General features: G+C 43.6%; 1 protein-coding gene across 1 annotated transcript in view; it reads right to left on the bottom strand.

Annotated features, from left to right (window-relative positions):
• Positions 1–19,192, bottom strand: part of LOC115164319 (uncharacterized) — a 37,079-nt gene extending 17,887 nt beyond the window's left edge. Inside the window, exon 1 of the mRNA XM_029716677.1 lies at positions 18,973–19,192. Coding sequence (XP_029572537.1) covers positions 18,973–19,053 — 81 coding nt within the window. The 5' untranslated portion in view covers positions 19,054–19,192. The remainder of the gene's footprint in view (positions 1–18,972) is intronic.
• Positions 19,193–19,350: the final 158 nt, after the last annotated feature.

Here is a 19,350-nt window from a genome sequence, read left to right as displayed (position 1 = left end):
TGGTGTGTGCTTATGTATTCAGCCCCTTTGAAGCCCCTAAATAAGATCTGTTGTAACCAATTACCACATAATTAGTTAAATAAAGTCCACCTGTGTGCAATCTAAGTGTCACATGATCTCAGTATATATATATATACACACACACACACACACACACACACACACATATATATATATACACACACACATACATATATATATACACATACATATATATACATATATATACACATATATACATATATACATATACACACATACATACATACATTACATACATACATTACATACATACATACATACATATAAATACACACACACACACACACACACACACCTGTTCTGAAAGGCCCCAAAATCTGCAACACCATTAAGCAAGGGGCACCACCCAGCAAGCGGCACCACGAAGACCAAGGAGCTCTCTAAACAGGTCAGGGACAAAGTTGTGGAGAAGTACAGATCAGGGTTGGGTTATAAAAAAAATACGGAGCACCATTAAATCCATTATTAAAAAATGTAAAGAATATGGCACCACAACAAACCTGCCAAGAGAGGGCTGATCACCAAAACGCATGGACCAGGCAAGGAGGGCATTAATCAGAGAGGCAACAAAGAAGCCAAAGATAACCCTGAAGGAGCTGCAAAGCTCCACAGCGGAGATTGGAATATCTGTCCATAGGATCACTTTAAGCCGTACCCTCCACAGAGCTGGGCTTTATGGAAGTGGCCAAAAAATAAGCAAACACGTTTGGTGTTCGCCAAAAGGCATGTGGGAGACTCCCCAAACATTTGGAAGAAGGTACTCTGGTCAGATGAGACTACAATTGAGATTTTTGGCCATCAAGGAAAACACTATGTCTGGTGCAAACCCAACACCTCTCATCACCCCGAGAATACCATCCCCACAGTGAAGCATGGTGGTGGCAGCATCATGCTGTGGGGATGTTTTTCTATCGGCAGGGACTGGGAAACTGGTCAGAATTGAAGAAATGATGGATGGCGCCAAATACAGGGAAATCCTTGAGGGAAACCTGTTTGAGTCTTCCAGAGATTTGAGACTGGGACGAGTGGTTTAAGGGGAAACATTTAAACGAATTGGAATGGCCTAGTCAAAACTCAGACCTCAGAAGTGAAACTCAGAAGTCAAAACTCAGGCCATCATTGAAGTCGTTTGTGGTGACGTCAAAATGAGGGGTGTTGTACAAAACAAAGTCCCAATGAGAGTATCAAAGCCAATGACACATTTTCAAACGTCGGTTAACCCATGTGTGTTCCGACTCTGGCCCAACCCTTCGGGTTCTGGGACCAAACAGATGGTCCAGAATGGATTTCCATTCTAGAAATCGTTGAGGAGGTACTCAGATCCAGACTCATTATGCGTAGCTTAGCATTTGGCTGGAGCAAAACGTTTGGGTAGCCAAATAACATACGTTTATTATAATTTATGCATTGGGGAATTTCCATGTAAAAAGCCCCATGAGCATTAACGTGAAGTTCATAGGAGCACATCAAATTTGTTGTCAAATGAAAGCTAAGAGTCTGTAGTTCTTAATTAAGGCATATATACAGAACCTGTCAAAAGTTTGGACATACTAATTCCAGGGTTTTTCTTTATTTAAAAAATTTTTCTACGTTGTAGAATAATAGTGAAGACATCAAAACTACAAAATAACACATGTGGAATCATGCCGTAACCAAAAAAGTGTTTTGAGGTTCTTCAAAGTAGCCACCCTTTGCCTTGATGACAGGTTTGCGCACTCTTGGCATTCTCTCAACCAGCTTCACCTGGAATGCTTTTCCAACAGTCTTGAAGGAGTTTCCATATATGCTGAGCACTTGTTGGCTCAGTGCCTTCGGAAAGTATTCAGACCCCTTGACTTTTTCCACATTGTTACGTTACAGCATTATTCTAAAATGGATTAAATACATATTTTTTCTCAGCAATACACACACACACACACACACACACACACACACACACAATACCACATATTGACAAAGCAAAAACAGGTTTTTAGGAATGTTTGCAATGTATAAAAAATATAAATAACTAATTTACATGAGTATTCAGACCCTTCGAGACTCAAAATTGAGCTCAGGTACATCGTGTTTCCATTGATTATCCTTAAGATGTTTCGACCACTTCATTGGAGTCCACTTGTAGTAAATTCAATTGATTGGACATGATTTGGAAAGGCACACACCTGTCATTATAAGGTCCCACAGTTGACAGTGCATGTTAGAGCAAAAACCAAGCCAAGAGGTCAAAGGAATTGTTCTTAGAGCTCCGCGACAGGTTTGTGTCAAGGCACAGATCTGGGGAAGGGTACCAAAACATTTCTGCAGCATTGAAGGTCCCCAAGAATACAGTGGCCTCCATCGTTCTTAAATGGAAGAAGTTTGGAACCACCAAGGCTCTTCCTAGAGCTGGCCACCCGGCCAAACTGAGCAATCGGGGGAGAAGGGCCTTGGTCAGGGAGGTGACCAATAACCCGAAGGTCACTGACAGAGCTCTACAGTTCCTCTGTGGAGATGGGAGAATCTTCCAGAATGCCAACCATCTCTGCAGCCCTCCACCAATCAGGTCTTTATGGTAGAGTGGCCAGACGGAAGCCACTCCTCATTAAAAGGCATATGACAGCCCGCTTGGAGTTTGCCAAAAGGCACCTAAAGAACTCTGACCATGAGAAACAACATTCTCTGTTTCAGATTGAACTCTTTGGTCTGAATGCCAAGTGTCACATCTGGAGGAAACCTGGCACCATCCCTATGGTGAAGCATGGTGGTGGCAGCATCATGCTGTGAGGATGTTTTTCAGCGGCAGGGACTGGGAGACTAGTCAGGGTCGAGGCAAAGATGAACGGAGCAAAGTACAGAGAGATCCTTGATGAAAACCTGCTCCAGAGCGCTCAGGACCTCAGACTGGGGTGAAGGTTCACCTTCCAACAGGACAAAGACCCAAAGCACACTGACAAGACAACGCAGGAGTAGCTTCGGGACAAGTGTTTGAATGTCCTTAACTGGCCCAATTAGAGCCCATGCTTGAACCCGATCTAACTTCTCTGGCGAGACCTGTAAATACTGTGCTGCAACGCTCCCCATCCAACCTGACAGATTTTGAGAGGATCTGCAGAGGAATGGAAGAAACTCCCCAAATACAGGTGTGCCAAGCTTGTAGCGTCATACCCAAGAAGACTCGATGCTGTAATCGCTGCCAAAGGTGCTTCAACAAAGTACTGAGTAAAGGGTCTGAATACTTATGTAAATGTCATATTTCAGTTGATTTTTTATAAATTAGCAAACATTTCTAAAAACCTGTTTTTGCTTTGTCATTATGGGGTATTGTGTGGAGATTGATGACAAAAAAAACGATTTAATCAATTGTAGAATAAGGCTATAACGTAACAAAATGTGGAATAATCAAGGAGTCTGTATACTTTCCCAATTATACTGTATAATAAAAAAATTTAAGTCAAGAACTTCCCATTGTTCACCCCTCATTTTGTTTGTCTCCCTTCTCCCTCTCCAGTTAATGTCTCCTCTCCAGGCTCTTACTGCCACCTTCCCATGAGCCCCCTCTTTCCATTTACTGTAACCAGTCCTCTCACCCACTGAGCACCGACTGACACCGGATGTCCATGTACGTTGATAAGTAGTTGAAATTTGGTCAGTCCAAATCTGAACCAAACATATACATTTTCACAAGTTTGGATAGCACCGTACAGTAAAGTAGAGCCCAGTACAATACAGTAAAGAAACAGAGTATAGGTCAGTACAATATAGTAGAGTTTAGTACAGCACAGTACAATACAGAAGACCACATTAAAGTAGAGTACAGTATAATTTACTGAACTATACTCTAATACACTGAACTCTACTGTACTCTATTGTGCTGTACTGTTCAAACTGGTACAGATTTGGTTAGGTCCTGACCAACCAAATTTGGTCTTATTTGGGGGCGGAGCTCATTAGAATAATAGAATAATACCCAAACATGCAAAGGAGGATATAAAAAATGTCTACCTTTGTGTATCTATTCAGGATACATCACCATGAAGAGAATGACATTTCTAATTATGCATTTCTGTATAGTACAGATCAGGGACCCATGATGTCATTCTGTTACCATCATTCTGTTACCGGGTGTTCATCCACTTCACTTGCTGTAGTTCAATAACCAAATTGATTTTTCAAATCTCAAGGTTTCATATCATACCTGACACCCCATTCTTTCTGCAGACATCTTTGAATTTTAATTCGGAGTAGATATTTAACCGTTTTTGGAAAACGTGGTCACCTGCACCGTTCTCGAGTAAATGTGTTTTTGTAAAATGTTCAGTCGCAATTGTTAAAAGAAGTCCTTGTGCATAGATCTGTATGGTTTGTTTAACTGCAATCAATAGTTTTTCTTTGGCACATGTTTAAAGTGAAAAATCTGCATCTCGGCATCCTTCTGTTACCGTGGAATTGCCCATTGGTAATTACAATCAGATAGTGATGGATGTTGATGTAACAATGCTAAATTACAAACGTCATGGTACAGTCAGTACTTTGATGCCCAACTATTTCTAAGAGTGTTGTATGATGGCCTTTCCTTTCTCAGAATGCAGTTTAGCATGAAAGCATTACATCACAGGAAGGTACAAACAAGAAAATGGCCTTAGACCTACTAGGAACTCATGTGGCGAATGCCACAACCACAACACATAATTACACAGATGACATTTAAACTGGTCAAATGCCATTCCCGAGAGGTTGCAGAGAGTAAGCCGATTTTCGGTTTTGCTCAACGGTGTTGTGCAATACACTATAGAATGAAGGGAACAGCTTGACAACATGGGGGGAAGGGAGGGTGTGTGTGTGTGTGTGTGTGTGTGTGTGTGTGTGTGTGTCTCTGTGACCAAAAAAAGTGACCAAATCCAATTTTCTTTATGCATGTTCTTTCTATTCACAGTTTGTGGGCTACATATCCATCCCCCCCATCAGAGAGCGAGAACTGTGTCAAGGAGGGAGAGAGGGTCAGAGACTGTGTCATCTCCATGGCCCTGGCTACAGTAGGACTGGGCTGGCTATCTGGAGGTCTGCCACCCTCACTGTGATGTGATGCACAAGGTAGACTACACATGAATGGTCTCCAAAGTGCCACAGTGTTTAATGGAAATGGGACATTCTTATAATGCCAAACATCCCAGTTCTGTTACATCACAGACGCAGGCCTCTCCTCTCCACTGGCAGCCAAGGCGGTCATTAATCGAGGAAACCTTTTCTCATGGGACACAATGGGCCACAGTGCCGTTTGGTTGCACCACTTCATGGTGGGATGGGAGATAACATTTTAATGAAGTGAAGCTAATAAGTAGGAGCAGGCAGAAAGTTTACATAAGGCCCTGCTCGTCGGTCATCGCGCCCCAGTTGTGCTATACGGAGATGACTAGACTATCCTTGTACAAAAGTAAACCACCCAAGCAAATAATTGATTGAAATTACTTGTGCAGTGGAATGTCAAATTAAGCACTGTCATTATTTTGAGGTTTACCATAATTATATTGTTAAGGAACTTGAATCCTGTCGGAACTAAAATGCTAATTACCAAAAATGTAATTTGAACTTAATACAAAAGCCTTCTAAAAGAAACATACTGTATATTGTTTTGCTGCTTGGAATATAAACTTGAAACACAATTCAATGTCTTAAAAACCAAATAAAACTCCCTAACTGCTGCCTGAAAAAGGGCTGAAAAATTGCCAAAGACTGGCCAACCGAGACTTTTTAAAATGTTTATTTCACCTTTATTTAACCAGGTAGGCTAGTTGAGAACAAGTACTCATTTACTGCGACCTGGCCAAGATAAAGCAAAGTAGTGCGACACAAACAACAACACAAAGTTACACATGGAATAAACAAACATACAGTCAATAACAAACAACAAATCTATACAGTGTGTGCAAATGAGGTAAGATAAGGGAGGTAAGGCAATAAATAGGCCATAGTGGCAAAATAATTACAATTTAGCAATTAAAACACTGGAGTGATAGATGTGCAGAAGATGAATGTGCAAGTAAAGACACTGGGGTGTCAGATACAAAAAAAAATAACAGTATGGGGATGAGGTAGTTGGATGGGCTGTTTACAGATGGGCTATGTACAGGTGCAGTGATCTGTGAGGTCCTCTGACAGCTGGTGCTTAAAGTTAGTGAGGGAGATATGAGTCTCCAGCTTCAGTGATTTTTGCAATTCGTTCCAGTCATTGGCAGCAGAGAACTGGAAGTAAAGGCGGCCAAAGGAGGAATTGGCTTTGGGGGTGACCAGTGAAATATACCTGCTTGAGAGCGTGGGTGCTGCTATGGTGACCAGTGAGCTGAGATAAGGCGGGGCTTTACCTAGCAAAGACTTATAGATGATCTGGAGCCAGTGGGTTTGGCGATGAATATGAAGCGAGGGCCAGCCAACGAGAGCATACAGGTCGCAGTGGTGGGTAGTATATGGGGCTTTGGTGACAAAACGGATGGCACTGTGATATACTGCATTCAATTTGCTGAGTAGTGTTGGAGGCTATTTTGTAAATGGCATCGCCGAAGTCAAGGATCGGTAGGATAGTCAGTTTTACGAGGGATTGTTTGGCAGCATGAGTGAAGGATGCTTTGTTGCGAAATAGGAAGCCGATTCTAAATTTAATTTTGGATTGGAGATGCTTAATGTGAGTCTGGAAGGAGAGTTTACAGTCTAACCCGACACCTAGATATTTGTAGATGTCCACATATTCTAAGTCAGAACCGGGCGGGCGGGCAGGTGCTGGTAGCGATCGTTTAAAGAGCATTTAGTTTTACTTGTATTTAAGAGCAGTTGGAGGCCACGGAAGGAGAGTTGTATGGCATTGAAGCTCGTCTGGAGGTTAGTTAACACAGTGTCCAAAGAAGGGCCAGAAGTATACAGAATGGTGTCGCCTGCGTAGAGGTGGATCAGAGAATCATGGACTATCCTCCATGCTCCCGTCCGGCAGGTGGTACCAGTGCATCCAGGCTTAGACCAACAGACTCCTAAACAGCTTCTAGCCCCTGAACATAAGACTGTTAAATGGCTAACAACTACTACTCCCCCTCACACCTACGCTGCTGCTAAAATGATTATTCATTAGATTTATTACTAACACTACACTTCTGTTCATTGATTACCAATAGTATCTACTGTATCTATTTATCCTGCTACTGGTCACTATCACTCCTGTTTACATGTATTACCATTAGTATATTAACATAAGTATTTATATATTCCCGCCACCAGTCACTTTTCAGCCATGTATACATGTATACCTGTTCATCACGCCTACACTGGCACTCTTACACACACACACACACACACACACACACACACACACACACACACACACACACACACAGAAGGCGTTCGCATGCTTCCCATACGAAACTGTTCGGAACAGTGTGTGCATATATTATGGAAACATTTTGTGACGTTTTAGTTCATTTTGGTCTTTGGCAAGGTTTTTTTTCAATAGTTTGCAACTGCAGCCCGCAATATGGGGCGTTCCAGCATCTGCAGGAACTCCTCCCCTCGAGCATCCCATTTGTTCCTTCATGGATTTGGTACTGACACAGACCCTGTATATAGCTTCTTCTCTTTTTTTCCGTGTTTTATTTGATATTGAATACTGCACTGTTGGGTAGGGCTTGCAAGTTAAAGGGCAATTCCGCCACTTTTCAACCTCATATTCATTATCTCCAGCGCCAAACCAGTGTCTACATATGTGAAAACAAAGCGCTTATGATCTGTTGTTAAAAGATTTGAATTAAAGTCCTAAAAAAAAAGAAGAGATTTTCAAGACCTGCAACTAGTTTCTAGCCACAGCGAATCTCAGTGTTTGAAAATCACTGTTTATAAAACGTTTTAACTTTTGATGACATCATCGGGTAGAACTTACATATGTAGACACTGGTATTGTGCTGGAGATAATGAAAATGAGGTTGAAAAGTGATGGAGTTGCCCTTTAAGCATTTCACTGTACTTGTGCATGTCACAAATAAAACTTAACTGAAGAGCTTAGAGAAATCTACTATTGCTTAATTGAACCTTAGCAACATGTTAGTGAGTATACAACTAGTATGATGAAACCCCCAGCTAAAACCTTGCAAAACACTGACGCCCAACTTCCCATAGCGCTTGCTATCACACACACACACACACACACACACACACACACACACACACACACACACACACACACACACACACACACACACACACACACACACACTCCCTTCCCTCACTCCTTCACATGCACAAACAACCCCTGACTGGCTCATAAACAGCCAGACGGGCCCCACAAAAGGGGGCAGGGACTCCCACAGGCGCTAGTAGAAAAGTGACACTGCTCCAAAAGGCTAACGCTTCAGCCGTGTCAACACCCAGATGATGTGTATAGCCCAGAACTCAGCAGCTCTTCTGTTGCTCTGTCTCGGTCCAATAATTTAGCCACTGTTGCTGGTCAGGTCAGACACTGACAGAAATCTAGACCATAGACTTTAGGGTCATTTCTCCATTGGAGCATACTAGATCTGTGTGTCATAGAAGCTAGAAGAGCTACACTACATGACCAAAATGATGTGGACACCTGCTCGTCAAACATCTCATTACAAATTCATGGGTATTAATATGGAGTTTGTCCCCCCTTTCCCGCTATAACAGCCTCCACTCTTCTGGGAAGGCTTTCTACTAGATCCCCAAACTGTTGCCACAAAGTTGGAAGCACAGAATTGTCTAGAATATCATTGCATGCTGTAGCGTTAAGATTTCCCTTCACTGGAACTAAGGGGCCTAGCCAGAACCCTGAAAAACAGCCCCAGACCATTATTCCACCTCCGCCAAACCTTACAGTTGGCACTATACATTGGGGTAGGTAGCATTCTCCAGGCATCCTCCAAACCCAGAGAACGTGTTTCCACTGCTCCAGAGTCCAATGGCAGCAAGCGTTACACCACTCCAGCCAACGCTTGGCATTGCGCATGGTGATCTTAGGCTTGTGTGCGGCTGCTCAGCCATGGAAACCCATTCCATGAAGCTCCGACAAACAGATCATGTGTTGACGTTGATTCTAGAGACAGTTTGGAACTTAATTTTTTTATTTATTTCACCTTTATTTAGCCAGGTAGGCTAGTTGAGAACAAGTTCTCATTTGCAACTGCGACCTGGCCAAGATAAAGCATAGCAATTCGACACATACAACAACACAGAGTTACACATGGAATAAACAAAACATACAGTCAATAATATAGTAGAAAAAAGAAAACAAAAAGTCTATGTACAGTGAGTGCAAATGAGGTAAGATAAGGGAGTTAAGGCAATAAATAGGCCATGGTGGCGAAGTCATTACAATATAGCAATTAAACACTGGAATGGTAGATGTGCAGAAGATGAATGTGCAAGTGGAGATACTGGGGTGCAAAGGAGCAAATAAATAAATAAATACAGTATGGGGACGAGGTAGATAGCCCATCTGTAAACAGCCCATCTATGTACAGCTGCAGTGATCTGTGAGCTGCTCTGACAGCTGGTGCTTAAAGCTAGTGATGGAACTATAAAAAAATAACAGTATGGGGATGAGGTAGTTGGATGGGCTGTTTACAGATGGGCTATGTACAGGTGCAGTGATCTGTGAGCTCCTCTGACAGCTGGTGCTTAAAGTTAGTGAGGGAGATATGAGTCTCCAGCTTCAGTGATTTTTGCAGTTCGTTCCAGTCATTGGCAGCAGAGAACTGGAAGGAAAGGCGACCAAAGGAGGAATTGGCTTTAGGGGTGACCAGTGAGATATACCTGCTGGAGCGCGTGCTAGGAGTGGGTGCTGCTATGGCGACCAGTGAGCTGAGATAAGGCGGGGCTTTACCTAGCAGAGACTTGTAGATAACCTGTAGCCAGTGGGTTTGGCGACGAGTATGAAGCGAGGACCAGCGAACGAGAGAGTACAGGTCGCAGTGGTGGGTAGTATATGGGGCTTTGGTGACAAAACGGATGGCACTGTGATAGACTGCATCCAATTTGTTGAGTAAAGTGTTGGAGGCTATTTTATAGATGACATCGCCGAAGTCGAGGATCGGTAGGATGGTCAGTTTTACGAGGGTAAGTTTGGCAGCATGAGTGAATGATGCTTTGATGCGATATAGGAAGCCGATTCTAGATTTCATTTTGGATTGGAGATGCTTAATGTGAGTCTGGAAGGAGAGTTTACAGTCTAACCAGACACCTAAGTATTTGTAGTTGTCCACGTATTCTAAGTCAGAGCCGTCCAGAGTAGTGATGCTGGACGGGCGGGCAGGTGCGGGCAGTGATCGATTGAATAGCATGCATTTAGTTTTACTTGCATTTAAGAGCAGTTGGAGGCCACGGAAGGAGAGTTGTATGGCATTGAAGCTCGTCTGGAGGTAGTGAGTGTTGCAACCGAGGACAGACAATTCTTACACACTCGGCGGTCCCATTCTGTGATCTTGTGTGGCCTACCACTTCGTGGCTGAGCCGTTGTTGCTCCTAGACATTTCCACTTCACAACAACAGCACTTACAGTTGACCGGGGCAGCTCTAGCAGGGCAGAAATTTGACGAACTGACTTGTTGGAAAGGTGGTATCCTATGATGGTGCCATGTTGAAAGTCACAGAGCTCTTCAGTAAGGCCATTCTACTGCCAATGTTTGTCTATGGAGATTGCATGGCGGTGTGCTCAATTTTACACACCTGTCAGCAACGGGTGTGGCTGAAATAGCCGAATCCAATCATTTGAATGTCCACATACTTTTTTATATATAGTGTATTTTTTAAGAGAAGAAAAGAGGTCCTTGCACCCGGTGTTGTTTGTCCACAGCTGTGAAAAGGCACTGATACACAAGCCCACGACTTATACAACAAGTATGGTGTGTATGCAGTGACCTCTGAGAGCATAGTCTTCACAGCACAAAATATGGACCTTTACAAACCTCCATCAAGACCATAATCTTCTTTGGTCGTCAATGTTGGTGCCACAAATGATCTCTGCTCTGCATGAGACAGTGGAATGTTCAGCATTGTGGTGGTGGTGGACCCTCCAACTCCACATAGATATGTGGCTGGCTGGGCGGGCTGTTGGATGGAGGGGTTCCAGATTTGCGGTGCACACACCAATTAACAGTTTCCCTGGATTTTTCTTCTTCTCTGGATGGAAGGAGGTTGCAGTAACAGTCATTAACTTAGTATGCCTAGCCTAGAAAGTAAAGCATGTGGGCGAAATGCAGTCAGTCAGTGTTATCTGTCACCATGGTGGTTTGGACCAATTAGGAGAAATCATTTCCAGATTTGGAATGTGACCCAGGCAGCGAATGGATGCATCCTAAGTAATTAATCTCTCAGCAGCTGAGCGAGTAGCCCCACCATGCAGGATGACAACAACACACACAGCCAGACCAGCCAGACCAGCTAGCAGGGCAGGGCAGCTCTCTCCGCCTGGCCCATTCATCTCATTTAAAGTAACAGTATAGGTTATTTACCACCATGCCAACCTCACTGTCTGACCAATATGTGTTTACAGTATGATCTAGTCTCTTTACGGAATTTAAACATTTAGCTAGGCGATGAATTCCTCAGTGGTTCTATTTTTAGGTTGTTCCCTCTTTTAATCAACATGACAATAACCAATGAAATGATTGCAGTATCTTCTAATGTCAAACATGCACTCATTTTTGTAGATGTTAGGGTGGTGTATTTATCAGAGTTGAACCCTTCATTTTGGGGTTGTATGAAATGAATACCAAGCTTGTTTACGCTATTCCAAAAATCAACTTAATACAAAAGAGGACAAGAGGACAAAGACATCATTTAGAGTGCCCCCTCAGGCAGATAATTGCAAAGATAGTGAGCACCCTATGCACACAGAAACTAAAGCTGGGGACGCTGACAATTCAATATACTATGGGCTTTCGTTGTTCAGTTCTAAGAATTCTGCTGCTCACCCTCACTCAGTCACAGTGGCTGGAGACAAGTCTTGACAGTTCGTAGCCTTATCGATTCTCCTTCCTAGTGTTATAGTAGTGTGTGGTCATAGATAATAATCCTACTAAAATGGCCCAAAGGAGAACTCTGCAATGAGACAGGTAAGCCTTTTATGTAAATGACACCAGACATTGCCATAGACATACAATGACCGTGTGACATTCAACTCATAGTGGGAGACAGTAGGCTACAGCACCAGAATACACAGGAAGTGGGAGAATTATTTTATAGTACTGCGATCTGACTCTGCTGCCAAAGTTGTCAGGAAGGATTTGGTCATTAAAAAGAACTCCTTCTGCCAGACTCTGTTAATCACCTGTAAGCACTGAACAGATTAGGGGGGGTCTTTCCCAAATGCTAACAACTGAACATAATTAAACACCACATAACCCATAGACACTACTTATAACATGGTCATGTTATGGATTTACTAGGTCATGTCTGCCTTCTGTTTTATTTACAGTACAGTGGCAGATCAATAGTTTTCTTTTCCCCCAGATAAATAGCATAAGTACATGTGCAGTAAGTCAATACTGTAGTGTCCATTGTTCACATACAGAACACTCAGAAGAGGAGAGCAGATATGACTAAGAACGCCTTCAGCATGGATAATCCACTAGATTCAGCCACGGGACCATTTTTTATTGAGCGGATGGTGAGGGGGCAGGAACAAAATTACAAATAATTTGTAGACTGCAAATTGACAACAAGAAGCCCAAACAGATATATTATTTGACTAAAATGATCACATATATCTCTCTATTATGTGTTGGAATACTTTGGAAGAGATTTACTAAATTAAAATCACTTGGGAATTGATTTGCTGGTGGTTTTTGTCCAAAAATTTGGACATGAAAGGGGGGCCAAATAAATAGAGTGGATCAGTGTAGCGAATAATTGATGTAATCTTGCGAGATCAGTCTGGTTGTACGAGGCTAACAGGTTTCTTCCTAGTTTGGAAATTACACCAAATTGAGAATAAACCCTAACTAGAGAGTGTCACCTGGACTGCTGCACCATCATCTCTGCTGCACAACCAGCTGAACACGTTTCAGGTGAGTTACACCTCCAAACCCCACCGTAGTGTGGATGTGGAAACCCAATAACCAGGGGGGGAAAAGCCACTGATCACACCATGCAATCCAGTGCCATGTAACACTCCGACAATGAATTGTAAGGGCCGGCTGGGTTACACTTAAATACTACTATACTAAGAACCCCTTCTCTCAGACAAACTGCTGTGTGTTGTGTAGCTACTTGCAGAGAGCAGGGGTAAGGTGTCACTATTCTACAGTATGTACAGGGTGATTCATGAGGGCTATGGTTCAAGAATGAAGACATGAGGTCCATGTCAGTGTCGGGCAGGCAAGCAGCTTGGGTTGTTTTCACCACAAAGTGAGAGGGTGAACCGGCGATGTGTTCCAAATGGCACCTTATTCCCTATGTAGTGCACTACTTTTGACCAGAGCCCTTTATAGGCAATTTGGGACACAGACAGAGAGAGGAACAGGAGGTGAACATGCCCTGCTCTCTGCTCCAATTCTCATGTCTCAGCTCTCTCTGTCTGACTATGGCATACCATTGCCGTTAACCTCTACTAAGGTACAGTCACGTTGAGGACGTGTTTCTCCCCATGGTTGTAAATGTAGCTTTGCCAAGTATTGCCACGGATGTTCAAGAAGATGTTCAGTTTTACCCTGAGTGCCCTCACAGTGTTCTACAGGAGAACCATTGAGAGCATACTGTCGGACTGCATCACAGCCTGGTACGGCAACTCCACCGCCGTGGATCGCAAGGCTCTTCAGAGGGTGATATATGCAGCCTAACGCACCCTACAGGACACCTACAACACCAGGTGTCGCAGGAAGGCCAAGAAGATCATCAGGGACCCCAGCCAAGCCACCCAAGCCATGTCCTGTTCTCCCCGTTTCAATCACTCAGACGTTGGCAGTACAGGAGCATCATGGCAAAAACTGAGAGCCAATAGTTTCTACCTTCAGACCATCAGGCTGCTGATTAGCCACCACTTGTCAGCTACCTGCTCCCCCCTCCTATTCCCCCTATGGACATTTCCCCCGCTACTCTTCCCCATGGACATCCTCAACACTCACTTATCTTACCCACTACTCTCCCCTATGGACATCCTCAACTCTCACTTATCTTACCCACTACTCTTCCCCATGGACATCCTCAACACTCACTTATCTTACCCGCTACTCTTCCCCATGGACATCCTCAACACTCACTTATCTTACCCGCTACTCTTCCCTATGGACATCCTCAACTCTCACTTATCTTACCCGCTACTCTTCCCCATGGACATCCTCAACACTCACTTATCTTACCCACTACTCTCCCCTATGGACATCCTCAACTCTCACTTATCTTACCCGCTACTCTTCCCCATGGACATCCTCAACACTCACTTATCTTACCCACTACTCTCCCCATGGACATCCTCAACTCTCACTTATCTTACCCACTACTCTTCCCCATGGACATCCTCAACACTCACTTATCTTACCCACTACTCTCCCCTATGGACATCCTCAACTCTCACTTATCTTACCCGCTACTCTTCCCCATGGACATCCTCAACTCTCACTTATCTTACCCACTACTCTCCCCTATGGACATCCTCAACTCTCACTTATCTTACCCGCTACTCTTCCCCATGGACATCCTCAACTCTCACTTATCTTACCCACTACTCTCCCCCATGGACATCCTCAACACTCACTTATCTTACCCACTACTCTCCCCTATGGACATCCTCAACACTCACTTATCTTACCCGCTACTCCCCCATGGACATCCTCAACTCTCACTTATCTTACCCACTACTCTCCCCTATGGACATCCTCAACACTCACTTATCTTACCCGCTACTCTTCCCCATGGACATCCTCAACACTCACTTATCTTACCCACTACTCTTCCCCATGGACATCCTCAACTCTCACTTATCTTACCCGCTACTCTTCCCCATGGACATCCTCAACACTCACTTATCTTACCCGCTACTCTTCCCCATGGACATCCTCAACACTCACTTATCTTACCCGCTACTCCCCCATGGACATCCTCAACTCTCACTTATCTTACCCACTACTCTTCCCCATGGACATCCTCAACACTCACTTATCTTACCCGCTACTCTTCCCCATGGACATCCTCAACACTCACTTATCTTACCCACTACTCTCCCCTATGGACATCCTCAACACTCATTTATCTTACCCGCTACTCTTCCCCATGGACATCCTCAACTCTCACTTATCTTACCCACTACTCTTCCCCATGGACATCCTCAACTCTCACTTATCTTACCCGCTACTCTTCCCCATGGACATCCTCAACACTCACTTATCTTACCCGCTACTCTTCCCCATGGACATCCTCAACACTCACTTATCTTACCCACTACTCTTCCCCATGGACATCCTCAACACTCACTTATCTTACCCACTACTCTCCCCCATGGACATCCTCAACACTCACTTATCTTACCCGCTACTCTTCCCCATGGACATCCTCAACTCTCACTTATCTTACCCGCTACTCTTCCCCATGGACATCCTCAACACTCACTTATCTTACCCGCTACTCTTCCCCATGGACATCCTCAACACTCACTTATCTTACCCGCTACTCTTCCCCATGGACATCCTCAACACTCACTTATCTTACCTGCTACTCTTCCCCATGGACATCCTCAACACTCACTTATCTTACCCGCTACTCTTCCCCATGGACATCCTCAACACTCACTTATCTTACCCACTACTCTTCCCCATGGACATCCTCAACTCTCACTTATCTTACCCGCTACTCTTCCCCATGGACATCCTCAACACTCACTTATCTTACCCGCTACTCTTCCCCATGGACATCCTCAACACTCACTTATCTTACCCGCTACTCCCCCATGGACATCCTCAACTCTCACTTATCTTACCCACTACTCTTCCCCATGGACATCCTCAACACTCACTTATCTTACCCGCTACTCTTCCCCATGGACATCCTCAACACTCACTTATCTTACCCACTACTCTCCCCTATGGACATCCTCAACACTCATTTATCTTACCCGCTACTCTTCCCCATGGACATCCTCAACTCTCACTTATCTTACCCACTACTCTTCCCCATGGACATCCTCAACTCTCACTTATCTTACCCGCTACTCTTCCCCATGGACATCCTCAACACTCACTTATCTTACCCGCTACTCTTCCCCATGGACATCCTCAACACTCACTTATCTTACCCACTACTCTTCCCCATGGACATCCTCAACACTCACTTATCTTACCCACTACTCTCCCCCATGGACATCCTCAACACTCACTTATCTTACCCGCTACTCTTCCCCATGGACATCCTCAACTCTCACTTATCTTACCCGCTACTCTTCCCCATGGACATCCTCAACACTCACTTATCTTACCCGCTACTCTTCCCCATGGACATCCTCAACACTCACTTATCTTACCCGCTACTCTTCCCCATGGACATCCTCAACACTCACTTATCTTACCTGCTACTCTTCCCCATGGACATCCTCAACACTCACTTATCTTACCCGCTACTCTTCCCCATGGACATCCTCAACACTCACTTATCTTACCCACTACTCTTCCCCATGGACATCCTCAACACTCACTTATCTTACCCGCTACTCTTCCCCATGGACATCCTCAACACTCACTTATCTTACCTGCTACTCTTCCCCATGGACATCCTCAACTCTCACTTATCTTACCCGCTACTCCCCCATGGACATTCTTTCTTCTGTTGCTCCACCCCCCCTTCTACTCCCCTTATCGCCATGCTCTCTACTACTGCTGCCCCCCCCCCTTCTATGGGCATTTCACACCCCCCAACAGACTTTACTCTGCCCCCACACCAACGACATTCATCACTATTGCAGTTGTTAATGTGTATATTATTACTTTTTGGTTTTCTATTTCACTCAATGATCAGCCTGCTGCTGCTCACCCTATGGTCATTCTAACCCCCCCCCCCCCCAACAGTCTTTACTCCGCATACATCCCAATGGACATTTATTTATTCATAATATCCATCAGCTGTTATTATGTATATAGTGCTATGTCTATTTATATTGTTTTTACCATTTTCATTATTTTATTTCACTAGTCCAGTATGTTGGAGCTCAAAGCCTAAGATTTTCACTGTACCCTGCAATCACACCCGCAACAATCTGAATCTCTGAACCCTCAGGTCGGTGGACAATCCATCTCTGAAGCCCATGATTCGGGCAGAACAAGCTGACCCGCCCAGATCTTTATTTAGCAACTCCCTTTCCGTGCTTATTAAATACTGCGCATATTTATCACTTTTAAACCCTTTTTTAGGGTGGATAACTTATGCATTTTATTGTGATTGTATCCACTTTTACTCCCGCTGATATCTCAACATTTTAAAGCATGGGTTTTACCCGATCTATTTAAATAAGTATACCCTTTTAAACTCATTTTTCCAGGATGGTGGGCCACTGCAATAGAAGCTGACATTTTAACAACCTAAACTGACGGTTTTATTTCGCTGTAAGTAGATTTTTCTCAATGGAGACACAAACAACATCAAAAATAACCATTCATCCCACTACTCAAATATTACAAACCATTACTCCCCTCCCAGTATCCTGAAGAACAAGTTCCCATCCTCTACGTCCTATTTGTTCTTTACCCCTTCCCCCAACCCAAATCATTTTACCCTAAACAGGGTTCCTATCCTATTCCAAACCCCCCTCCTCTATTTTATTATTAAAATTGTTTTACTTTACTTCTTTATATGTTTATATCCATGAAAGTTTGTTTTAACCAAATCAAGTTGAGGAAGAGAAAATAAGAATTCGACAACCTCCTCCCTCTTGTATCTTGACAAACCTGACCTTCACCAGACTGATACATGGACAAGAGAGATAGAAAAGGGCATTAAGCCCTGAGATGTCCCAACGTTCGTCATTACTCAATATGTTCAGTTCAAACACGTGGCAATAACCTAATATTGATGTATTGATGTATATTTGCAATGTCTTACAGTTGTGAAAAGCTGATATCTGCAATTATGTATTCATTGACAAAATGTGCAATGGAAAATCCCATAAAATAATGGCTTATTTTCCATAGTTACCAACCCAGCATGACTTTGAATGTGGGATTATTAGAATTGGAAGCTTCCTACTGAAATGCATGTCAATACACTTTTTTGTAGTTTTGGATGAGATTATAGATTATTTTAAAGTATAATGGTATTAGATTTTATTTTAAATAATACAATAAAGATTAGGTAAAACTATACTCAAACTTCTGTACGCGAGCCCTGCATGCACGGGTGCTGTATTCATTGGACTATTCTACTACAACACGTTTACAGTGCATTACATCATGTACGTTCACCATAATGACAAATTACCCTGGAAATGCTATATTATGTCTTTCCCAGTGTGGGTACCAACTACACAACAAGGAAACGTGTTTCATTTTGCTTACAAGTTTTCTGCCAGTCACTCACTAGGTTCGGGGGGGGGGGGGGGGGCAGTGCGGCCAGTGCCCCTGTGACAACAATTTTGGACCCCCGAAATGTGGAGTATGAAATAATTTTTACATAACTAATTTTTGCTATCGTTCTTTTTTTACATACGTTATTAGACAGTGGCAACGATGATGATCATGAACATGGTCTTTTGCCTGCTAATGCCTGCAATGCAGTGAAGAAAACGATATGACAACAATAACGTCTAATGTAACTGGCCCCTCTAACAGTACAACTGGCCCCAGCTTGGACCCCCCCCCCAGTTGAAATGGTCTAGATCCGCCACTGCAGTCACTAGAAGCCCGCTGACGGGTGACACGATTGATTGCGCTTTTTCATGAGGCAAATGAGACTGTAAACAAAGAGCAGCCATGTATTACTTACTTTCTGTGCAACACATCCCGTGACCCATAGTAGATACGCTGTCATGAACACATGTGCCCAGAACGAGCTGTTGCAGTTCATTTTCCTTATTTCGTCCTTTTCTCCTACGCACACTGAACCGTGACCCGCTCTCGCTCCCACTCTCCATTCACCTGAACTCTCGGGAGCGCGCTTTCATCCTTCGTGGACCCGCATACAGAAATCACAGGGGGTTGTACTGAAGCGCCCACAATTTGGCAGTCAGTCTTATTTGTCAACAATAATTTGGACGAACATAGCTTCCAATGCACCAGCTGTGGGATTAGAAACAGTAACCTACATTTCCTTGTAGTTGGTCAGCTGCAGACCATTGATTTTGGAGTAACTTTATGGTTATGT

The sequence above is a fragment of the Salmo trutta genome, chromosome 27 (genome assembly GCF_901001165.1).
Source record: "Salmo trutta chromosome 27, fSalTru1.1, whole genome shotgun sequence".
In the NCBI taxonomy this organism is placed as follows: domain Eukaryota; kingdom Metazoa; phylum Chordata; class Actinopteri; order Salmoniformes; family Salmonidae; genus Salmo; species Salmo trutta.
This window is presented reverse-complemented; position numbering and strand designations above follow the sequence as displayed.